The sequence below is a fragment of the Rhinopithecus bieti genome, unplaced genomic scaffold (assembly GCF_001698545.2).
Source record: "Rhinopithecus bieti isolate Rb0 unplaced genomic scaffold, ASM169854v2 scaffold_3878, whole genome shotgun sequence".
Lineage (NCBI taxonomy): Eukaryota > Metazoa > Chordata > Mammalia > Primates > Cercopithecidae > Rhinopithecus > Rhinopithecus bieti.
Genome location: NW_016805059.1, coordinates 4667237 through 4692795, shown reverse-complemented (window position 1 = coordinate 4692795; position 25559 = coordinate 4667237). Strand labels below are relative to the sequence as shown.

At 42.9% G+C, this 25559-nt stretch overlaps 1 protein-coding gene across 1 annotated transcript in view; it reads left to right on the top strand.

The window, feature by feature from the left end:
* TMEM131L (transmembrane 131 like) overlaps positions 1-24620 on the top strand; it is a 171452-nt gene extending 146832 nt beyond the window's left edge. The window contains 11 exon segments of the mRNA XM_017871092.1: positions 819-967; positions 8845-8863; positions 8866-8968; positions 9763-9929; positions 10987-11172; positions 14226-14304; positions 15526-15608; positions 20641-20761; positions 22097-22185; positions 23341-23480; positions 24210-24620. Of these exon segments, the coding sequence (XP_017726581.1) occupies positions 819-967; positions 8845-8863; positions 8866-8968; positions 9763-9929; positions 10987-11172; positions 14226-14304; positions 15526-15608; positions 20641-20761; positions 22097-22185; positions 23341-23480; positions 24210-24485 (1412 nt within the window). The 3' untranslated portion in view covers positions 24486-24620.
* Positions 24621-25559: the final 939 nt, after the last annotated feature.

The following is a 25559-nucleotide window of genomic DNA, read 5'->3' as shown; positions in this document are numbered from 1 at the left end:
AGTCTTTATCCTTCTCACCTTCTTTGCCAGCTTAAAAACATGTATATATAAAATATACATTACATAAAAGTTATTTTAACCATTTTAAATTATTGAATTTGGTGGCATTAAGTACATTCACATTGTTGTGCAACCATCACCACTATCCATATCCATTTCCATTTCCAGAACTTTTAATCATCTCAGACAGTAAATCTGTACCCATTAAATAATAAATACCCATTATCTCCTTTCCCCAACACCTGGTAACCACCAGTCTACTTTCTGTCTCTATGAATTTGATTACTGTAGGTCCCTCATGGGTAGAATCATAAAACATTTGTCCTTTCGTGTCTGGCTAAGTTCACTTAGCATGATGTCTTCAAGGTTCATCCATGTTGTAGCATGTGCCAGACTTTCATTCCTTTTTTGAAAAAACCATCTTGACCATCTTAATCATGCAGTTCAGTAATCTTAAGTATTTCACATTGTTGTGCAATGAGTCACGCTGAATGGTATTCTGTTGTGTGTATATACCATATTTTGTTTATCTGTTTATCCATCAGTGGACACTTGGTGTTTTCCCACCTTCTGGTTATTATGAATAATGATGCTGTGAATATTGGTGTCCCCCCCACCTTTTTTCCTTGACCTCTTTTAAAGACTTTTTGTAGAACTCTTAGTATACTTTCATTTATGAACAAAATAAATTTCTAGAGCATCATGAATGTTAAAAACAATGCTAAATTTAACTCTCATGCAGTCAAATTAGTTGTTTGGTGTAGGAAAGAATATGGGGAACTATTAGCTAGAAATTGAATTGTTTTTGTTTATTAAAGGGAATAACCAGCAAGTACCTATCAAGAATGAAGTAGATCATTGTGAAACTTTGAAGAAGGTGGACACAAAGCCTTCTTCAGAAAAGAAGATTCACAAAACATCTAGAGAAGACATGTGTTCTGAGAAACAGGACATACCTTTCGTAGAGGTCTGTATTTTTTTCTTGCCTATTAAAAAGAACAAAACTCATTTTTAGAACTGAGTATTAAGTGAATATGTATATTTCATATGTTTCACTGCATTTGAATCCATATTAGTAACTGGTGAGTTTGATGTGTGTGTTCAGAAAATTTTATTTACCTTCTAATTATATAAATGTTACTACAGTAATTTTTAGAGAAACCAGATAGCTTTTACTCTGAAGAAAGTCTATTCTTAAGCATATGGGTAATTCTTAGGTAACGATGGCAGAGTAGAACTTGACTAACAAATTCCTTCTATCCAGTTATTACTGAACATCCATGTTTTAGGGCACACTCTTGCTGAGTTGTATTGCTTTTTGTTTGTCTTTGTCCTCATATCTATCATCTTCTGTCTAAAAGATGAGAAAAGTATTCATGATATAATAGAAGAAAATTTTCCTGATAGGAGGGAAGAACTAAATTTGTAGATTCAAAGGGGCACAATGTGTACAATAGGAAAAACTGATACATCATAATGGGCATAGGCATTTAGTTAAATTAATTGAACTTCAAACATAAAGAGTTGTGCAAAGACAGGAAAATCAAGAAGTACAAACTTAAGCTCAGACTTTTCGATAGGAACATCTAACACCAGGAAACAGTGGAGCAGTATCATTGAGAGAATGGAAATGTAAACAAAGAATATTGTGTCCAGCCAAGTTAATACTCAAGTACAAAGGGAACAGGCAGACATCCTTAAATACAAATGAAATCATAAGCCGTTCTTGTAAAATCAAGTTAATGAAATTTAGCCAAGCCAGATAGAAGTACAAATGAACACTCAGATGGAAGAAGGCATAATAAAGGTCTCTTGTTGAGGTTTCAATCCATTTTATATCCAGAGCAAAGACTAAAACTTTGGCAATTATAACCACAGAACGGATTGGAAAATTGAAACGTTAACCAAGTAAAAATCTAATATAATCTGCAAAAACCAGGAAGTGGGATTGAGAGGTAGGTGAAAATAAATTTTAATTTTAATATTTCTTAGTAGAGAACCAGTACTGTGAAAACATGAAATGTGTAGTTTAAAAGGGTGATAACTTAAGAAAATATTTTACAGTCTTTTCTTAACCTTAGAGAGATCCTTAAGGAATTAATATAGCATGTAATGAAGAAATAATTATTTGAAACTTGGCAGTTCCCTTGGTTCTACTTTGGTTTATTTTCTTATGTTAAATTCATATAAAATTGACCCTTACATTTTAGTTAAAATTATGTATATTCCTAGTGTTATAAATTATTCCCATCATCTGTACTGCTATTCTTTCATGTGTGTAGGGTCATAGAAAAATACTCACAGATAAGGTTTGCAGAATAATTAATGGGAGACCCTAGTTATTTCTGAGTGGTGGGATTTTGCATTATTTCTTTTTCCTTTTTTATTTTCTTCTCTTTTATGAAAACTTTGTAACAAACATGAATTTTTTAATTCAAATAAAGTGGAAATGATACAAAATAAGTATGTTGCAAGCAGTCCAAACCATGAATTTAAAGACAAGAGATTTCTGTGTAACCAAACACCAAGATTCATAGTAGAGGGGATTTCAGAGATTGAAAAGTCTATATAGGCCAGGGTGCCATGGAAAGCTCCCAGAGGAGGTGGAAACTTGTGCAGGTAGCATGTGGAAGAACAGAGAAGAGAAGGTGGGTAGTGGGCAGCACTGAGCCCCCAGGTGGAGGAACCGTTGAGGCATAATTGGGTGCAGTTAGGGAGCCATCTGACTGAGAAGAAGCTACCTTTGGGGAAGTAATGGGAGGGAGAGGACAGAGTCCTCCTAGGTTGGAAGGCCATCGAATGCTGATTGAAAGTTCAGACTTTTGTCCCGAGGTCTTGATGGGAAACACAAATGGTGACATAAGGCTGAGTGAAAGCAATAGGAAGGTGGTGGTATCCGTAGAGAACAGAAGAATTGTTACCTGCTAAGGAATTTCAGAATCAAATTTGTTAAAAGCACATTTGTCCAAACAAAAAGTTGTTTTGGAGGATTTGGCCTGAGGATTGTTGCTTTGGGACCTTTCTGCAGATTTGGGGGAGCTATTGAAGGTTTCTGAGCTGGTGGGGGGCGGGGCGGGGGGAGCAGACAGTGGTTAACAAACTGAAAGCAACCTGTGGGCTATGATCTTTCTGAAGGTAATAATTGGATATTGTTCAATTCAGTTTTATAAAGACTGTCAGGATGCCTGTTACATAGAACCAGTGTAGTTGAGTAAATACTTTGAATGAATGTGAATATAAGACATTATTGGAAGATCATTCTCAATGTTTTGGAGATTGAATTAGAGAGGGAAGAAATGGATACCAGCTCTTTTCTAACAAAGAGGCTGTTACTCTGCGGGGAGATATATGTAATCAGGGTTTACATTTGAGCAGGAGTAAAGGATAGGAAAGTAGATAAGAGACATTTTGGAAGAGAAAACCATCAGGACTTCTTAGCACTAAATGCATACGGGAGAGGAGTCATTTTTTTACATGACCATTTACAAAAGGTAGCTCCAAGGTTCCAAGCCTGGGCGACTAGAATGGATAATTCTGATGGAGGTGATAAGCTCATTTTTATGTCTGTCAAAGCAATGTTGTTATCATAGTTAAGAGCTTGCACTTTACAGCCAGGCTTCTTCTGGATTTGAATCTAGTTCATCATGTATTCATTCTGTAATATTTGGTTAGTTACTTAACATTGCATTTTTATCCTTCTGCAAAATGAGGATGATAATTGTATCCTACCTCAAAGAGTTGTGAGGATTAAATGGGTTAATATGAGAATTGCTTTAGAATGGCAACACTTACAAAGTATTGACAAGCAGTAAGTCTCAAAGTGATAGGTATAATATTGATCGCTACCAACAGAGAGGGATGGCTGACCTTTGAAGTGAGATGTGTAGTAGACATTGGGAAGTGGGGAGCTTAGAGCTTCTGCAGCAAGTTAGGCCTGGAGCTTAAGATTTAGGGGTTACCCATTTGGAGGTTAGACATGGAGTCTGTGAGGTGTGCACGGAGAAAAGACAAGGGCCCCAAGTTCAAACCTTGGGGAGGAGGCAGTGTTAAATTTGCACACTGGCTGATGGTGCAGGTATAGCAAGTATACAGAAAGCTAGGCCTGAAGGTGAGGGTAGGGCACACTTTCAGGAGCAGAAATAGTCACTGAATTTGGGTTAGGAGGGAATGAATGAAGTTAGGAGTTTAACCTAACATCCTTTTGACATGGGCTTTGGAGTCTTACCTGTTGCCCTGCAATGAAGTAGAAACTGATGCTGCCATGCACTGACTCCAGCAGATGCACAGCCTTGTGTGCTGGGAGGAGAGACTGGAATGATTATCCCAAGGTCCCCTCAGCCCAAGATGGCACTAAGGAATAATGGTGCTGCCACTGGCCTCCACCTGCCACATGCGTGGGTGCCATTGCCTATCTCAGACTCTCCTCCCAGCACTGAAGTCTTCCTGGCTGTCTGTGCCAAGCTTAGTTGTGCCCTTGGTTATGGCAGTTTTCAATTTCTTCAAGTTACTTTCTTCTCTGTGTGTCTTTACCATTAGATCCCTGAGGGCATGCGTCTTGCGGTTTACCTCTGTCCCTAGAGCTCAGGGTCGTTCTTGCTGTCGGTCTCAGTGGTTGTATGAGACCCTCTCTCCTTGTTTGGTCTGTAAACCTGTGTAGGACAGACATCTACATCTAATGGTGGCAGCCAGTTCATAGGAGACATGCCCATCAGAGGGATGTGGATGGCATAGGCCGTACTTTGTGGCCCAAGGTTGTCCCCAGCCAAGTCAACCAAGGTGGATTCTCTGGTGCAGATCTGGGGGCAGTGGTTTATCGTTTCTTTCCTGTCTCTGTGACTCACTCCTTGTTTTGTAGAACTGTTCTTTAAAATCCTGTGAGTGTATTAATACTTTCCATTTCGTTGTTCATTTGGCAAAAATCATTCTCAATAAGTACATTCCCAAGTGCAGTGCCCAGTGTTTGTTTTTCTTGCACATTCTTAGAGCCTAATTTTGCAGCTTACAAAATTGTATAAATCTGTGTATATAATACATGTGGAACATTCCTCTGGATTTACTGGCAAGGAAGATTGAAGCCCAGGTTTGGAATCCGCAAACTAAATTTTAACCCTAGCTTTGGCTTTTTATTTTCTTTTAAGCAGATTTTTTTTTTCCTTAGACAAGTAATTCATAATTATTATTATAGAAGCATAAAGAATAAAGTAGAAAAGATCTATCCAGAATAAACCACTTTTAACATTTTGTATTCTTTTCTATGCAAATTTTGAAAACTAGTATCTTAAAATAGTTAAGATAATTATTATTGTCTGTAACTTTGCCATAAGATTATAACTAAATTTTCCATAAAAATTAAATGGGGAGCTTTGTCTTCAGTGGTTACATAACATTTCATCATTTAACTGTGCCATAATTTAAACCATTCTCCTGCAGTTGGACATTAAGATTGTTTCCAACTTTTTACTTTCATAAATAGGTCTGTGATGAGCAATTTTGTTCCTCTTACCTGTGCACCTCATAAGGCTTTGTTATAGATGTCAAAAAATAGAATGAAAGGGTATTGATATGGTTTGGCTATGTCCGCACCCAGATCTCGTCTTGAATTGTAACTCCTACAATTCCCACATGTCATGGGAGGAACCCGATGGGAGGTGGTTGAATTATGGGGGTGGGACTTTCCTGTGCTGTTCTCATGATAGTAAGTCTCATGAGATCTGATGGTTTTAAAAACGGAAGTTTCCCTGCACAAGCTCTCTTCTCTTGTCTGCTGCCATGTGAGACCTGCCTTTCACCTTCTGCCATGATTGTGAGGCCTCCCTAGCCACATGGAACTGTGAGTCCAGTAGACCTCTTTCTTTTGTAAATTGCCCAGGCTCAGGTATGTCTTTATCAGCAGCGTGAAAATGGACTAATACAGGTATCAACTGCGTAAAGCTCCTATGTGTGCTGACAGATTGCTTTCCAGAAAGTTGGTACTGATTTGTTCACATGTCATGTCTGAGAATGCTGCTTTCATTCTCCTCTGTGCAGCAGCAATTGTTTGCAAAATCTTGGTCAGTGTGATAGGTGAGCAGTCATGTTTTGGTTTTCTTACTAGGAAAGGGTGAGCATTTTCCTTCATTTCTTGTAGAAGGCTGAAAAACACAAAAAAACTGTTCATCCAAAACACTACCACTGAAAAGAAATTCTAGAAATTTAGAGGTAAATGGCTAACCTAGTTCTGCTTCCACACTTCAGAGGCAGACACAGTGAACAGGATCCTGCTTCCCCAGCCATTTCCTAGTGCTTATGCATCATAAACACATTTGTGTTTTCTAAAACCAAAATGGAAAGAGGAGACCACAAGGTAGTCTGTAATTTACCTTTTCTAAAACATTATTTTATGATGAAATATTTTGGACGAGCTCTTCTTGTTTTGTTTTGCTTTTATATTTCTTTCATGAATTTGTATTTCATGTCTTTTGCCCATTTTTCTTTTGAATGTTTTATTCTCTGTAAGAGCACTTTCTGTGTTAAAGATATCAACTCTATCAAATATTGTGTATCAGAGTTTTTTCTTAGTTTGCTAAGAAACTAAGCAAACTTAGTTATTGCTTATTTGATTTTACTTATACGCAGTGGCTTTAAGAATGGCTTAGTGCAGTAAGTTTGTGATTTCTCTTGATTTCTTCCTTTACTTTTTTAGTAAAGTTTAGGAAATCTTTGTCCACACTGCCATCTGTTAAATCATCACCTCTATCAGAGACCTCAGCAAACTTAACTAGTTCAAGTAGTTCAGCTGACGCAGGAGAATCTCCTGAGCCCGGGAGTTCAAGACCAGTCTGGGCAACACAGCAAGACCCCTTCTCTGCAGGGAAAAAAAAAAAAAAAAAAAAAAAAGGCTGCTGGGCATAGTGGCACTTGCCCGTAGTGTCAACTACTCAAGAGGCTGAGGTAGGCGGTTGTTTGCGCCTAGGAGGTTGAGGCAGCAGTGAGCCATGATTGTCTCACTGCACTCCAGCCTGAGCAACACAGCAAGACCCTGTCTATAAAAACAAAACAAAAAAAAAACCACCAAAAAAACCTCCAAATAACCCAATAATAACGATGACGATAACTAAGTCTCATGTAAATAGCTTATGAGATGATAGGTAACGTCGTCCACACAGTGCTTTGAGGATGACTCAGGAAACTGAGGCAGAGAGGCTAAGTGTCAGAGAGGCTGAGTAACTTGCCCAGGGTTACACAGCTGGTAATCAAGTCACAAGATTGAAACTAGGCAGTTTAGCCTCCGAGATATGCTCCTAATTGCAGCTCCATGTGACTCTTCAGTTTCCTGGTTAGTCTTGCCCTTCTCTGTCTGGGACCCTCTGTACCAGAAAGCAGCCAGGTGGTGCTTTGCTCTTCCTCGGATTTCTTGACAAGTCTGTTGCTGTGTGCTCTGGCTCGCTTTCCCTCCCTGTTCCACCCGCTGCCTCCATTGCCGGCCTGTTCTGTCTCAGCTACATCCCAGTGCTCCCTGCCACTCTTTCTGGGATATGTCTTACGCCTCTGAATCTAGCTTGTCCTGCATTCTCCTTTTCTTGGTCATACTCACGGAGAACTCTTTGATGCTTCTGTCACCGAGTCCCGCCTCTCAGTAGTCCTGAATGTACTCACCCTTTTGCTTGCACAGGATGACAGTTCCAACCAGGTGGATTTGAGAAAGGCAGCCAAGTATGAGAGTGACTGCTTACCAGCTCACGCTTTCTCAGACCCCACCGAGAGACTGATTTTTTGTTTGTCCCTGACCCTGGAGGGATGGATAGGCTCAAGTACTTGCTGTGTCGACAAGCCTTTGTTGGCCCTTGAGTGGACAGGGGGTGGGAAACCCCCCCTCCAAGTTAGAAATACGCCAGGGAACAATACATGAAGAAATGTAGTGCATGTCTGTTTAACATTAAATCCTGAGTCTGCGTGTCCTTCTGTTTAGCTTCAAACTTAAGCAATTAGCATAAGGTCCTGTAGGATAGGGCTTTGTATGTTTAACTTGTCAGGTTTTAAATTACCTTCAGAATCAGAAAAAGGTTAATACATACTTACTGGGGGAAACAAAGGTGTATAAAGGAGAAATAAACAATGTCATAATTCCACTGCCTGTACAGTTAAAATCCCATTTGGCTTCTAGGGTTTGTTTCTTGTGGTATGCACATTGCTCTAAGAGATGCATGAGGGTTCGAATATCCCAGACATAGAACTTACAGGTATTGCAGGTTATCTAAAACCTTTTCTTTTTCTCCTTCCAAGTTATTTGTGTTAGTCGAGTGTATGTTTCAACTTCACAATGCCTAGCTGGGCCAACCTTCTGAAAGAGAAGGTAAAATGAGCCAATCTTTGCTTTCCATGAACTGTGAATCCGTCAGTCAATAGGAAGGGGACTTTTCTGGATCTAGGGGATTTGCCTCTGTGAGGTGCCTGGAGAAGACATCTTCCTCCTGAAAGGACCTAACACCCTGAAGAGATGTGTCTTTTAAGCCCTTGGGTCTCGGTGTGTGAGCTCCCACCACCGCCTACCCACTGGCAGTGAATCCACTTTAAGGGGGCAACATATGGAAGGAAGAGGAATAATAAGTATTAGAAGATGTTAAAGACTTGAGCTACTTCATAATTTGAAAGGGCAAGGGGAATCCCTCTCCCGTTGGGTCTGTTAATAGACCATGACGGACATTTAAAAGAGGAAAAGGCTCCAACTGAGGCTGAGAAACGTACTTCTCAGTTTTCAACAGACTGGGACATTCTGAATTCAGATGGAGTCGGTCTTCAGACGCTTAAACATGTTTTTATTCATATTTAGTTGAAACCATTAAACATTGACTTTTTCTTCTTTAGCAAGAAGATCCTTATAGGAAGAAAAGCTTCAGGAGAAAAGAGACGGAAATTTACAAAATTTAAATTGGAATAAAAGTCGAACATGTAGAAAGAACAAGAAAAGGGGTGTTGCTCCAGTCTCAAGGTGCGTGATTCTTACTATCCCTTTAATATTTCGATCTGTTTTTCACTTTATAATTTTGCATTTGGCTATTAACTTTTAAACTTACTTTGGTGATGTTAGATACGGATAATGTGAGAGTGTAGATGTTTATATCTTAAGATTAAAATATGTTTGCAAAATTATTTTCCCATTATGTTTCTGTTTTGTTAAAAATACCTTAAAGTGACCATTTTGTATCTTTCCTTTATAAAACGCTAACAGATTTGGTAGTTTTTAGGGGAAAAGCATAAGCCATCCCTCCGTGTGGAGACCTTCATTCTGCTTATGAGAGGCAGGGGCATTTGTGGAACAGGAACTAGAGAAAACTGCGGGGCACAGGCAGGTCTCTGCTATTCCCTGTTCAGCCACTGACCCACCTGTGCTACCTGGGGTCATAATAAACAGAATAGTTACCCCTCAGGTCACCCTTGCTTCAGTCCTGCAGAAGGTAGGTTCTTACAGCTGCAGGAAGTGAGATGCCCAGACAGTATGTGGTTTGACAAGCTGGTAAGGGGCAGATCCAGAATTAGAACCCAGGCAGTGTGGCACTCTGCTTTGGAAACCTTGCTTCTTTGAGACACTTAATTTCCCTGACAAAATCTTTTTCTTATTGGTATCCCTTTCTGCTCATCATACTCTTCCACCAGACCCAAAGAGAGGAGGACTCCTATTGTCCCAGATTCATATTTTCACCTCTAATAAGTCATGGAAAGGCAGTCTGCATGTGTACATGATAAAATACAGATGTGGTTTTTTTGTGTGTGTGGCTCTTCCAGGCCTCCTGAACAGAGTGACCTAAAGCTTGTGTGCAGTGACTTTGAGAGGTCTGAGCTGAGCAGTGACATCAATGTAAGAAGCTGGTGTATACAGGAAAGCACTAGGGAGGTTTGTAAAGCAGATGCCGAAATTGCAAGCAGTTTGCCTGCTGCCCAGAGAGAGGCAGGTATGTGATGATACTACAAATGGTGCTTCTGTTGAAATTTTTGTTTTCTCAAGGAAGTATCTAATAAGAGAAATGACACCTCAATGATTTTACCTCTACAGGCAACTTAGCTAATAAGCTAATAACTAAAGCCCCAGTGGAAACCTTTCAGGGTGAGACCAGAAAACTAAGAATCGTTTGAGTCCCAGTAGGCCTCTAGTGCTGCCCCTCACCCCCCTAGTCTAGCCAGTCGTAACTATCCTCAGGCATGTTGCTGAAGGAATGATGCTTGCTTGCTGCAGATGGGTCCCCTTTGGCGAAAGCAGGGAGTAGCCAGGTGAGATAGTGCTATCCCCGTACCTGAGTCCAGCAGTTCTGCAGAGCCAGGCTGCTGCCCCACCCAAGGCCTGCTGGGCAGTGTCCCTGGGAATGGTAGGTAGAGGGACACCCAGTGCTGAGTCCAGGAGCTGATACAGGATAGTGGGGGCTAGGGCAGTACATGTAGGGTATAGGGTGGTTGGGGTTGCAACCCTCCCAACCAACACCCACTTTCTCCAGACACATGCCCCATGTCACGACACAGGCCAGTATGCTTAGCTGGTTTCTATCTCCACCCTCTCTTTTTCATTCCCTTGACACACGTGTGTTGCTTTTGGTCTTACTGAAGAGTCTTCCCACCCACGTATCAGTATTTTGAAACTCTTAGTGGACATCTTATTAAAAGAGAGGGGGAAATTCACCTATGAATCTCCGGTGCAATAGAGTAGCCTCAGTCTTCTTGGTAGAAGTTATTTGTTATTTCTAGAATCATTATTAGATCATGCTTATATAGTTAGTGTTGGCCCTCTTAGCCCCTAAAAAAATGCTCCTTCCATAGGCAGAGTAGATAGCCCATCCCCTACTGTTTCTCAAAGTGCAACCATTAGTTTCCATGAACTCCTCCTTTCTTGCAAGATGAGCAGAGGTAGCTGAAGATGAACCTGGCCTTCCTCCTCCCATCACCTCTCTCCTTCTGTTAGAAATGCATGAGGTTGACAGTTGTTTCAGGGAAACATGACTGCTCTCACTCTTCCTCCAGAGGGTTACTACCAGAAACCTGAGAAGAAATGTGTGGACAAGTTCTGCTCTGATTCCAGCTCCGACTGTGGGAGCTCCTCGGGCAGCGTGCGTGCCAGCCGGGGCAGCTGGGGGAGCTGGAGCAGCACCAGCAGCTCTGACGGAGATAAGAAGCCCATGGTGGATGCCCAGCATTTTATGCCAGCCGGTGAGTCCTGAGCGGAGCCCCAGGCACTCTCAGTGGCCCTTCCTCTGCCCTCCCACGTACCCAGTCCACACAGTCTCGATCTGCCTTCAGGAGTGCAGAGGACAGATGGGACAGTGGCCTTGACCTTTGCTTTGGACTTTACTCACTTTCTTTTTCTTTCCTCCCTCCTTCTTCCCCTCCACCCTTATTGTAATCATCATTGTTTATCAGTGTCTGTCTTGGAATAGTTCATAGAGTTTCTGCATTTAGTTTTCCATTTGTACATTCATGTGTCATTGTGTTGATTCTTAGATGTGGAGTTCTATGGCACTAAGTGCATTGCATTGTGCAGCCATCACAACTGTCCATCTCCAGAATTTTTTATCTTGCAAAACTGAAACTCTGTACTCATGAAATAATAACTCTGCATTGCTCCCTCCCTGTAACCCCTGCTCACCCCTCTTCTACTTTCTGTGTCTGTAAATTTGCCTACTCTGGGTATCTTATATAAGTGGAATCACACAATATGGTTTTTTTTGTGACTGGATCATTTCAGTGAGCATAATGTCTTCCAGGTTCAAAAACATTGTAGCAGCATGTGTCAGCATTTCCTTCCCTTTTATTGCCGGGTAATACTCCATTGTATGTACAGACACTTGGATGATAACTCTCACCTTTTGGTTTGTTCAAATAATGCTGCTGTGAACATTGGCTGTCCCTTATTTTTGAGAAAGTTTGAGAAAGTTAATGATGTAGGAGAGGTCAAAGAAGCACCTGTGTTTCAGTTACCCAGAACTAACAGCTCTTACTTTTGCCATATTTGCTTTTTTTTTTTTTTTTTTAAATCATCTGTTCACTTCTCCCTCCCCAAGAGAATCACTGTTTACTGTCATGAATTTGGTCTGGGTACTTTTAGTCCATTTAAAATTTTACATTCATATATCCATCAACAAAATATTGATTCTTAGTCTTTAACTTACATAAATGAAATCATACTTCAGTGTAGCCTTCTGCCTTTTGCTCTTTTCACTCAGGTTTTGTTTTGTTTTGTTTTAATTATTTATTTTGAGAGTGAGTCGCTCTGTCGCCCAGGCTAGAGTGGAGTGGTGGGATCTCGGCTCATTGCAACCTCCGCCTCTCGGTTTAAGTGATTTTTGTGCCTCAGCCTCCTGAGTAGCTGGGGTTACAGGCATGTGCCACCAGGCCCGTTTAATTTTTGTACTGTTAGTGGAGACGGGGTTTCACCATGTTGCCCAGGCTGGTCTCTTAACTCCTGGCCTCAAGTGATCTGGCCACCTTGGCCTCCCAAAGTTCTGGGATTGGCGTAAGCCACTGCGCCAGGCCTACTCAGCGTTGTTATTTTTACCTTTACATCTATGTGAAGATGTAGTTCCATTCCTTTTAACTGTTGTTTTCAACATAGTAAACTTTTAACCTTAGTAAAAAGAAAGGGTGGTGAGGTTGCGCAGTTCCTGTTTGTGTGGCGCCTTGCATTTGTCAAGCATGCTCACGTGTGCTCACGCGCCCTGTGAGAAGGGGAGGGCAGGTGTCCCAGTTCTCACCGTCATCTGAAGACTCAGCCTCAGAGAGGTTGCCTGGATCCTTTGACACCACGCAGTCAGTAGCGCAGGCTTGAACGTGGGACTTCTTCCCTAGATCCCAGTGCACTCCCCACCTCATCTCCTGTTTTCCTCATGGGCTGTTCTACCCGATGAACACAAGCCATAGAGAATTTCCTTCAGCCGCCTGCAAGCTGTACCATTTCTTCTGTCTCTCACCAGCAGTGACACCTTAAAAGAAAGCCTTGTCTGAGAGAATAGTACAGTAGCAGCCATGAAAACATAGAGGATGTGCCTGCATGTATGTGATTCCACTCAGCAGTTCTCTGCGTTTTCCCTGTCTTGTCTCCTTCAGCCTTTTCAGATATTATTATCTTAATGGCCCCCCAGAAAGTGTTCACACCACTGATACGTTCTGTGCATGTGCATCTACCACAGAAGACTGAAGGTTAGCCTGATGATTCCAGTGTGGGATTTTAAAAATGGAGGCCAGGTGCGGTGGCTCATACCTGCCATCCCAGCACTTTGGGAGGCCGAGGCAGACAGATCACTTGAGGTCAGGAGTTCAAGACCAGCTGGCCAACATAGCAAAAGCCCATCTCTACTAAAAATACAAATATTAGCTGGGCGTGGTGATGAGCGCCTGTAGTCACAGCTACCGGGAGGCTGGGACAGGAGGTGGAGGTTGCAGTGAGCCGAGATCACCACTGTACTCCAGCCTGGGTGACAAAGCGAGACTCTCTTGACAAAAGAAAAAAAAAGGGGGGGAGGTACATTAGTTAAGAAAAACTGCAGGTGTGTCTTTTGCTTGAGGCAAAGGCTCACATTAATAGAATGATGAAAATTATTAAGTACTGCTGTATAGTAGCATAGTATGCAGTGTTGTGTTTGAAGGTTATATCATAGCAGGAAAATGTCCCCAATGTAATAAATAGTGTAAAAAAAAAGACAATGTATATATGAAATACGATTCCAATTTTATACATATACATACACACATAAAGGAGATTGTAAAGAACTGGGAGGCCGAGGCAGGTGGATCACCTGAGGTCAGGAATTCAAGACCACCCTGGCCAACATGGCGAAACTCCACCTCTATTAAAAATACAAAAATTAGCTGGGCGTGGTGGTGCATGCCTGTAATCCCAGCTACTCGGGAGGCTGAGGCAGGAGACTCGGTTGAACCCAGGAGGGGGAAGTTGCAGTGAGCCAAAATTGCACCATTGCACTCCAGCCTGGGCAACAGAATGAGACTCCGTCTCAAAAAAAAAAAAAAACAACAACGAGAAGAGATCGTAAAGAAATACACCTAAATGTTCATAATTGTAGTATAATTCCATGATTCATGTTTAATGTTTAATTAAAAATTAAATGACTAAATGTGTGAATATCAGTTTAAAGTGAAAAATCAGTCATTATGCATTAATGATATTAATAACCTGTGCATTTTAATACCGAATATACAGTTGAAGTATACTTTCTAAAACTTGTGATAATGTGTTTCTTTTAATGCAGGAGATGGTGTTTCACAACATGATTTTCCTTCTGAAGCTCCCATCTCCTTGAATCTTTCTCATAACATCTGCAATCCCATGTAAGTTTTTTGTTTTCCAGCTTTTACAGTATGTTTTGTGTACTGTGTTTTCTACCAATTAGTGTGTTTCTTCTTTGTACTTGGTTCTGCAGGTTAAAATATGAAAACTTTTTAAAGATGCAGGGAAGTACAATCTGATTTTATTAATAATTCAGGAGTGGTGCAAGTAAACATAGTTCATGTGGGAGAGTCTCAGGTATTGCTGTTTTTTTCAGACAGGTAGCCACGTTAGAAAATACCTAATTTTCTGAGGCCAGCTGTGGTGGTTCACACCTGTAATCCTAGCACTTTGGGAGGCCAGGGTGGGAGGATCTCTTGAGTCCAGGAGTTCAAGACCAGTCTGGGTAACATAATGAAACCCCATCTCTAAAAAGAATTTTTTTAAAAAAATTAGGCATAGTGGCACACGCCTGTATTTCCAGCTACTCCCTGAGACTAAGGTGGGAGGATCACTTGATCCCAGGAGATGGAGGCTGCAGTGAGCTATGATCACACCACTATACTATAGCCTGGGTAACAGAGCGAGATCCTGTCTCAGAAAAGAACACTTTTTTTCTGAATGTAGAAGGAGGAAGCAGTAGTTATTATAAAGATGGGAATCATTTACCCTTTTCTAGGCCTTGAAATAAAACTAAGCATTGATAATTTAGGAAATGTTGCAAGAACCCGGTAGATACATGTTTACAGTTCCGCCCTATGGTGATTTCTGCAGCACTGGACAAAACAAGAACGTTTTATTGAGTGAGAGAAAAGGAGGGTGGGTAAGAAGGAGGAGAGTTCAGTGTGAGAAATGAACTTGGTTTCTTAGGTGCCTCCCTTATATACGTGAGAGGACAGAGGATGCAGTTAAGTGGGTGAGTTTGTGAGGAAGGAAACTTGGCTAGTGCACAGGAAAGGTCTGCATGGGTTTATTGGGGGGAGGTTGTCAACAAAAGAGTAAGAATTGCTGCTAACTGCTGATGGGTAGATTTAAAACAACAGGTTACCATAGTTACATTAGTTAATTTTTTGTTGTTGATTATGACAAGACTTTGCTGGATCTTGGGAATTTAATATTCCTCAATTCTTTTCTGGCTGTATAACTTTACATCTTTCATATCTGTGTGTTTCTTGGGGAAGACTTCAGTTGAGTGAAAACTCAATCAGACGTGGTTATACAATATCAGTATTTCCTTGTGCCGAAAAAAATCATTCGTTCCTCCTTTGCTGTCTTCCCCACAGGGCAGTGAATAGTCTCCCACAATACGCAGAGCCTTCCTGTCCCACCCTTCCTGCCAGGCCCACAGGTGTTGAAGAAGATAAAGGTGAGATGCATACCTCTTGTTGCAGACATCAGCCAAGGGTTCTGTGCTATCTGTATTCCTGGCTGATGAGTTTGAGAAGACAGAGCAGGCGGGACAGGGCTGTTGCCCCACCAGCCCCCTCTCCAAGCCACACGTGCATACATCAGGAAGGCACCTGCTCTGTGGACGGGCATGAATACCGAACCCCCTCCCTACAGCTGAGGCACAGATGCCCCATGCCCTAGAACCATCCCAGGCCCCTCACAGCAGACTCCTGATGCGTTTAGTTCACCCTTCCCTAGTCAGAGATGACAGAAAAGTACAGAAGGGAGATGCGTGGCCCAAGGGAAGGAGGCTGATTGGGGAGGGTGCCTAGGCTGAGGGTGCAGCACCTCACCTGCTTACCACTTTTCCTGGCCTGCTCCCTTCCTTCCCAACTCACTTTGTCTTAGAAGCCTGTTAATTCAGCCTCAGCAGCCTTGGGGACCCGCTTTGCTCAGGCATCAGGGCTGAGACCTTCTGCCTGCAGAGAAGGCAGTTGCCTGGGCACCTAGAAATAGGAGTGGGTGGGAGAGAAACCTCTCCTTCCTGGGGGCTCTGCTGGGAGGTGAACCCCAGTCCTCCCTCATTTTTCTTCTCGTTTCCTCCTCTTCTGCCTCTATTTGTCTTTTGTTTCCTGTTTGATTCTAGGGCTTCTTTCTTGCCTAACGTGGGTCAGGAATTATGGCAGGATAAACCTGACCTTCATTCTCTGTGTCTGTAATACACATACTTGCTTTTAGTCATAGAATTTAATGCTGAATTTAAAAGCTGCTCTGCACATTGGAGAATTTTAACCCTTGAAAGCGAAAGACTTTATGTTGTTCCTTGGATAAATTTTGGACTTGTGCAGTTATCAACAGAAATAGTGAATCTAGTGACTAGTCCATTAAAATAAGTGTTTTCAATTAAAAAAATCTAAAATTCAATAATCCATAATTTGCAAAGGCAAGATGTGGGGGCAGTTTAGATGGTACTGCCTTTTTTTCTGTGGGGTAATAGAGAAAGGTAGGATTTTAATGGTGAGGAAAAATAAAAACTCAGAGCATCTGCCCTTCAGCATATGTCATTCTGCTTTGCTGGCAGTTGGAGATTTATGTGCAGTTTGGTGTCTTAACCCAGGTTTGTGTGTGTACTTCAAGTGCCTTTACCTTCGCTCCACTGACAGAGTACATCTTGTCCACAGTCTGTTGCCTGCAAAGCCGTGGGCCCATCACCTTTGTACTCCCTCACAGCCATGTTTTCCTTCTTGCCCAGCTGAAATGACCTGATGCATTGTTATAGTCATTTCCTCAACTCCTCTCCCTTTGTTGCTTTATTGCAAAGGCCCAGCCATGGTTTTTCCCAGTGCCGCACCTGCTCCACCTGCTCCACCTGCTCCACCTGTTCCTGTGCAAGCAACTGAAGCTGGAGAGCAGCATTCTCCATGCCAGCTGCCTCTGTGGATTCCCCAGCACCCACTTCACATAGTGCCTCTGTCCTCCCACCCTGCCCCTCTGTCACCACAGTTCCAGTGCCTCCTGCCTCATTCTTTTACTTGATCTTGCTGCTTGCTTTACTGGAAGAGAGAGAAGTCGTTAGAGGCCTTCAGCAAGCTCCCACTGCCCTGTTCACCTGCCCACCGTGTCATGCCATTCTCCGCCTCTCTCCTGTTGCAGCCTGAAGAATTGTCAGTGCAACCCTTCTATCCAAGGGTATTCCTGCAGATTCCCTCCCACATCATCAGTTTTTCTCTAATAGGTCATTCTCATCAGCACACAAATCTACTATAATACTTCCCATCATTAAAAATTTAACAAGAGCCAAAACTCTCTCTTGACTGCCTTCTTCAGTGGCTGCTCTGTTTCTCTGCCCCTGTCGTTAGGAGACGCCTTCGAAGAATTATCTGAGTTGCCCATTTAAATTCCTCTCCTCCTGTCCTCCCTGGAAACCCCTGTAATCTGGCTTTTGCCACCATTGCTTTTTTGAAACCGTGCTGTTGGGGTCCCTGGTGATTTGCACATTGCTGAGTGCTTGGTTAAGTCTTTTCAGTCCCCATGTTGACCTGTGACAGACATTGGACGTTCTGTTCTGGCTGGTAGACCTTAGGTTCCTGACCCAGCTTCTCCCCATTTCCCCACCTCATGACCCTGGAGCCCTCCAGAGAGCAGGCCTTGGTGCTCTGCTCTTCTCTGTCTGTGCACACTTTCTTGGTGATCTCATCTGCTTTCAAAGGTCTGAGTCTTTCTTTGACCCAGACAACTCCCAAATGTATATGTAGGAGACATTCATTCTATTGTGTTGGACTTTAAGCAAACTTGTGCCTTGCCCCAAAGGGAGACACTCTTCCTTCTGAGACTTTGCATAACAAATGCCCTGGGAAAGATAGGTCAGAATAAAGGAGCCAGTGCTGCTTCTAGTAAGAAGTGCTATTCTTCCAGTAAGACGAAGTAAAGAAGGTCTTGCTTTACCTGCAAGACCCAGGGAGAATTGTCTCACAACATACACACCTCTTATTTCTACGTAGCCTTGGCTTCTGGTAGATTTTCACATGCATACATCATTCCATAAGCAATCCTTAATTAATCTGACCAAGGGAAGGTGGAACCAAATCTGCTTTGTCTGTCTCATACATTTATTAACAGCGGCTGTCCACAGGATCCTATGCAGCAGGATGAGGCCACTTTGCAGTATTGACCTCAGCCATGCCCCAGAGTCTCAGACCCAAGCAGCTGAACAAATCCCATAGACCACCAGGGTCTACCTTAGAGAGCCAGATGGCTTTCTCTTTAAGTTTCTGTATTGATCTCTCCACTTGGCCAGAAGCATTACTCCAGGTACAGCAGGATGTATTAGTGATTGCATAGACTGCACCTTGGCCTGTGAGGAGAACATCTGGCGCCATTCTGTCATTTGTAACAACCACGGCCAGTGAGTTGAGGCTGATCCAAATGCCTTCCAGGGACCAGGTGCTGTCTTCCATCACTTCAGCTAATATCAGCAAATTCCATACCAGCGGTTTCTAACTGGGTAGCTCCCTCCTAGTGATTACTGCCCATAGGATGTGCATGAACCAGTTATCCTTCCAGGAAGCTTACTTTGTGCCCGGTGTGTGATTCTGGAAGTGTTGCCATGTCTGGGGGAATGATGCATCCAGGCAACAACAATGGCAGCCTGGGTGGTGCAGACCTGATCAGTATCTTGATTCCAGCTGGTCTCAGTGGAGAACAGAAGGACCTCTATCTTGAGTGGCTCCAAGGTTTAATTGGAAGCCAAGATCCATTTTCACATTTCAGAACCCCAGAGAACAGTGTCTTTAATCTGCCCATCTGTTGCTTCCCAAGTGGCAGACCAAGCACCTAAGCCGTTGGCAATAGCCTAAGAGTTGTTTACACCTAGCAAGGTTCATCAGGGCAGAATTAGCCAGAGCTGTGGAACCGCTTTGGGTTCTGCCCACTGATCAAAATGGCTGTGTTCCTTTTCAGTTCTGCATGGTGGGCATTGAGGTGGGACAGCTGCAGCCTCGCAGTAGATGCTGTCTGATTTCAGCCCGACCCAGCCATCAGTGAGCCAGGCCCAGGCATTTAAGGGAGCCCCTGGGAGTTGAGGGCCCAATAAGCCAGCAACTTCACTTCAGGTGCAGAGTGGGAGATAAAGTTTCCCTAGTGGGGTAGCTGCTATGTTTCCACATAAAGCGGAAATATAGCTGGGGCAAGCCCACTTCATGAGCACCAGCCTCTTTGCATGAGTTCCCCTGAGCCCCAGGGGGATGACTCAGACAGCCCTAGATGGATGCCACACACAGTGGGTTGTGCTGCGGGAGAAGAACCCTGAGCTTTGGGATGCCAAAGCTTTCGTAATAGGCAACAAGCATGCTCCTTTGCTCCAGAAAGAGACACTATATGTTCCAAGGCTTTTGCTTAACAAACATCTATGAAAAGATAGTCCAGGAGAAAGGTTGTCAGTGCCTCTGCTTACAAGATGTGCAGAAATGGGAGAAATCCCTAGAGCCTTGTGTCCAAGAAGTCACTCTGTTCAAAACCTTCCAGTACCTTCAAAGTAAATGCCTAAATTCTTCAAGGGGCCCATAGGCTCTGTCTTCTCTGCTCCCAATCAGCTCTCTATGGCCTCATCCCCTACTCTTTCCCTTTCCCCTCTCCTTCCTGGCTACACTGGTATCCTTGCTGTTTGAACTCTCCAGGCACACCTTGCTTCAGGGCTTTTATGTACTGTTTCTGCTGCCTGGAATGCGCTTCCCTGTACCCACTGGGCTCACTTCCTCACGTCAGTCACGTCTTTGAGGACCTGTTTTCTCAGTGAGGCCTTTGACCATCCTATCTTAAATCGTTGTATTTGGCCAGGCATGGTGGCTCACGCCTGTAATCCCAATACTTTGGGAGGCCAAGGCGGGCGGATCAGTTGAGGCCAGGAGTTTGAGACTATCCTGGCCAACATGGTGAAACCCCATCTCTACTAAAAATACAAAAATTAGCTGGGTGTGGTGGTGTGTGCCTATAGTCCCAGCTACTCAGGAGGCTGAGGCATGAGAATCACTTGAACCTGGGAGGAAAAGGTTGCAGTGAGCCAAGATGGCACCACTGCACTACAGCCTGGACGACAGAGCGAGACCGTCTCAAAAAAAAAAAAATGCTGTATTTGCCGTCACAGCACATACATTATCTGCCATGCTATACTTCGTTTGTTGTTTGTCTTTGCTCGCTTGAATGTAACTTGTTCACTGCTGTATCCTCAGTATCTCTAATGGGGTCCTGCAGAAAGTAGTTCCTTAAATATTTGTTATGTGAATCTCATCTTCTTATCCAGGTCAAGAGACAATCGGACACTGTCTGAAGAAACGGTCAAAACAATATGCCGTATTTCAGAATTATATCCTGAAATTATATCCCAAAAGGAGTCAGTCAGCATGTGTGGGTGACATCAGGGAGTGTTTTCTGGAGGGAAGAGCAGGCGCAGGAAGGGTAGGATGAGGGCCAGGTGAGGATAGGGTGGACTCAGGCCTTGTTCTCTTCCGTAGGTCTTTACTCACCTGGAGACCTGTGGCCCACTCTGCCGGTATGTGTGACAAGCAGCTTAAACTGCACCCTGGAGAACGGCATGCCTTGCGTGATTCAGGAGCCGGCCCCGGTTCATAATAGGTACAGCTTCACTTCTCTGATTGGTGCCTTGCTTAGTCTAAGGGCTTGCAGTTGGAATTGGAGTTCAGTTTCTTGGGGTTTTCTTACAAAAATGAGGGCTAGCCTTCTTCCTCGGTGTACTTTAGCTGTGCGTTTCCTCCTGCCTTTTAGAGTTGCACTGGGACTAAACCAGTCTTTGAGAGAAACGTGAAAGGAAATCAAAGAAATAAAGCTGGTTACAGTGTCATTATTTTTAAAAAATTGAAAAGATGATTTATTCATGTATTAGAGGCAGATTTGGAAAAAACACTCGTAATTCCTAACTCCTAGCAGAGCAAAGCTGTTCATTTTTCTGTGGTATTATTCTTGAACACACTTAACATTGTATTTATTTGTTTATTTTTTAGAGGCAGAGTCTTGCTCTGTCACCCAGGCTGGAGAGCAGTGGTGCAGTTATCGCTCACTGCAGCCTTGAACTCCTGGGTTCAAGCAATTCTCCCGCCTCAGCCTCTCAAGTAACTAGGACTACAGGTGTGTGCCACCATACTGGGCTAATTTTTTTTTTTTTTTTTTTTTTTTTGTAGAGACAGGATCTTGCTTTGTTGCCTAAGCTGGTCTTGAACTCTTGGTCTCAAGCTGTCCTCCTGCCTTGGCCTCCCAAAGTGTTGGTATTATAGGCAGAAACCACCACACCTGGCCCACATTTAAAATTTTAAAAGATCAAATAATTTGAGTGTTGAAAAATAGTTGCACAATGGCAGTTTCTCAAATTTGCTATCTGTTGATACGTCATTCAGTTAGGGAGTCTTAAGAAAATGTTAGATATTTAATCACAGAATCCATTTGATGATTTTCTTGGTTCAGTTTATTACAATAGTATTTCCTAACTCATTTCTATAATAAGAATCTAGGTTGCAGTAGGGATCAAAGTATAATGAAGTATAGTCTTTATAGTTATGACTTCTCTAAGATGAATGTTGGTCTTGCTCTGAGTGGACATTTTTAATAGAACATGTTTAAGTCCTTCAGATGTGCACAAAGACACTTAAAGGTATTCCAGCTGTTCTTTCACAGTGCTGATAAAGCCACGGCTCTCTATTCTGCCTCTAGACTTAACAAGCATGGTTAAAAACAAGTGTGCTCCTCGTCCAGCCATTCATCCTGCAGAAGGTGTGTCATTAGTGATGAGCATTTAGTAAACCTTTGATTCTGTGACTTGAGAAAGTACATGTTTATTTTCCAAAACTGGGGAATTCACAGTGATTAGGATGCTAGGCAGTAAAATCATTTTCTGTTTTCTTTACTTGATGTCTTGACATCCTGTTTCTGAAACTAGACCGCTTGCTTTTTTGGCAGTTTCATTGATTGGAGTGCAACATGCGAAGGCCAGTTTTCCAGCGCATACTGTCCATTGGAATTGAACGATTACAATGCCTTTCCAGAAGGTAAGGGCTCTTTAGACAATTCCAATGCCATTCTTTTATTCTTAGAAGCTGAAAGCAGGAAGTGTGTGGACTTAGAAGAATGTACCTTTTAACAGTGAGCAGACTTTGAGAATGAGCTTGCAGTAGACTGCCGAATGGCTTCCTGTGGATCCAATTGTGCACTGATGCCATGTATAATTTTATATGACCCTCAAAAAGCCCTCAATTTGGGGTGTTTGGGGGCTTCAACAATAACCCTAATCCATTTAGTCCTTCCAGTTAGGTAGAACTAGGTAATTTGGATCCATGTAGATGTAACATTGTTGGTTATCCATTGGGAGGCCGGAGCTTTAGCTGCTTGCGCTTCTCTTTAGGCAGTCAGTTCCCATGTGAAAGAGAAACATTGGCCTGCATCCTATTATGTCCTTAACTTCTCTGTCCATGGGTGGTGCTGCAGAAGGAAGGAAAGGAGCTTGGAGGGGAAATTGTGGAAAATTGCAGATGCTTGGGCTCAGGCATCTGTAATAATAAAAAAATGAGAGCTGTAGGATTTCCCTGGTCAACTGGAAAATGCTCTATTGTGCACTACTGTTGGATCATGGTTTCTTATACTAGAGCTGCCTTTTCAGGGAAGGGATGTATCATTCTTACCTAGATTTTGATGCATGCATTGCCCCATGCTAACCACAAGGGGGTGCTTCGGTAATGTTAATTATGATTGTGAGGGTCTGTGTTCAGTATGTTTGATGATACCTAAGGAGTCCTTGGTTTTGGATTGCTGTATCAGCCCATACGATATATGTGTAGGTGGCTGAGGTTGGCATGACAGGTAATAAAAACATTTTAAAGACTGGCAAGAACCTTGATACTATTTAGATCTCTAGTAGTATTTTAATGTATTTTGTGTAATAGAAAGATTCCCATCAAGTAATCAAATAGAGAAAAACAAGCCCGGAGGAAGACCTTCCACATTGAGGGCTTCCCAGGTTGTGTGATAAACAGTTTTAGTCTTGAGAATGATGTTGCAACAACTCTCCTGGTCCACACAGACCAAGTATTTATGTCTATAACTTGTCAATAGTATGGTGAGGCCTCGAAAGCTTTTTTGCCTGAGAGTGAGAATTCAGTTCTCAGTGAAAATGTTTACCTGTGATGATATTCTCCCATTCTTTGTAGAAAACATGAACTATGCCAATGGCTTCCCTTGTCCTGCAGAAGTTCAGACAGACTTTATTGATCACAACTCTCAGTCTACCTGGAACACCCCACCCAACATGCCTGCTGCCTGGGGACATGCCAGTTTCATCAGCTCTCCGGTGAGTGTTGCACATCCTGTGCTGTGAACCCCTGGGCACCTCTGAATTGTTTCCAGTGCTTCCTTAATCCTGGTCTCAACTAGCTTTAGCGTTGGGTTTGGACCAGCCAAAGCCTGGCTTCTTTTAGATCGCAGAAGCCAGAGCTGGCCGCCCTCTGAAGGAAACTGACATGTAATAATCAGATGGGTGGGATCTCGCAGACATTGATTGACATTCTGGCCACCCCAAATGAAAAAACATCCCCAAATACACCAAGCCCTTTGTAGATAAAATTGAACATGGGCCAGCCCTCTGTGTGTCACAGCCGTCTTTATGTGGACTCACTGATCTTTACTTCACTGATAAGAGATGAAAGTCCCAGGAAGGTCAGTGGGTGGTCAGGGTTCCAGAGCTCCCTGCCTGTGAGCACACCCTCCCTGCTCAGAAGCCCAACGGCTTCTCCTTTCACATCCGCTTGACACTTGCTTTTGTTTTTTTCCAGATAAAGGATAAAGGGTATTTGGCCTGTGGGTTCTTCCCTGGGTTGCAAATAAGTTTATCCCATTAGATGAGGGTTTCGCAGTCCTCCCTTGGAGAAAAAATGGTGTTAAAGCAACCCAGATTTAAATTGAGAGTAGTCTAATAACTTCTAAGTAACTTGATACCATTGTAGTATTCACTGCTGTGTATTCACCTTTCTAAGGCCCTTTTTTTTTTAAATTTATTTTACCTTGCTCATTTATGCTTCAGCCCTACCTCACAAGCACCCGAAGCTTGTCTCCAATGTCTGGACTTTTTGGTTCCATCTGGGCCCCACAAAGTGATGTGTATGAAAATTGCTGCCCCATCAACCCCACCACGGAACATTCGACCCACATGGAAAACCAAGCGGTCGTGTGCAAGGATTACTACCCGGGGTTCAACCCGTTTCGCGCCTATATGAACCTGGACATATGGACTACCGCAGCAAATAGGAATGCAAATTTCCCACTGTCTAGAGACTCCAGTTACTGTGGGAATGTGTGAAAATAATTGGAGTTTTAAACAATGTGAATAAAGAGGCTTGTGTTTTGATTACTAGTGTAAACTGGTTATTGAGATAGATTATGACATTGGTGGATATTTTGGCACTTTTATATGAAAATAAATTTTTTAATGAAATCTGGGTGCTCTATTTTTTTTTTAACTCTTCATAAATCAGTGGTAAAAGCAAAGCATCCGTATGTCAGAACTTTCGAAAGTCAAGAAGTGTGTCAGATATGCCAAATGTTTTAAATCTGAACAAGGGGGACTACTTTTTTTTTTTTTTTGGAGACAGTCTTGCTCTGTCGCCCAGGCTGGAGTGCAGTGGGGCGATCTTGGCTCACTGCAACATCTGCCTCCTGGGTTCAAGCAATTCTCCTGCCTCAGCCTCCCGAGCAGCTGGGATTACAGACACACGTGTGCTACCACATCCAGTTAATAGAGATTTTCAGTAGAGATGGGGTTTCACCATGTTGGTCAGGCTGGTCTCGAACTCCTGAACAAGGGAGACTTCTAAGAAGGTAGGAGTTGAGCAAGAAATGGCCGCTATGTTCCTGAGCATCACAACCATCTGGGGAGCATCCTCCCCCTGAGCATCTGGGGAGCTTTCAAAAATGAACTTGCTCAGCAGTTGAGAACTGCTGGAAAGCCCAGCTTAACAAGATGCTTGCTTGGGCGGACTCTGCCTGGGGTGCAGCGGGGGATTCTTTCCAGTCCTGGTGTGTTGCTGGGAGGAAGCAGAGAGCCCTAGAGCTGTTCTCTCCATCCCACTTATGGCAAGGGCTGTTCCTCTGTCAGGCCAGTGCTTGGGGGCAGTGACAGCAGCAGAATCATTCTGGTAAGTGTGTGGTTTCCGTCCCAGTGAGCAGGCTAACCCTGAGTATAGGAACTTAGGGGAGGTTAGGTGGCTGATGCATGTTTTCCAGACCAGTTTGTATCTGCTTGTCATTGATCTTAGAAGTCCATATTATGGTGGAATTATCTATTTGCATGTGTAAACTTTGAATATGTTTTTAACTTTTAATAAAAAGTTATTTTTACATTTTGTTTTGTTTTTATATTAGAAGTTCAGTAGGT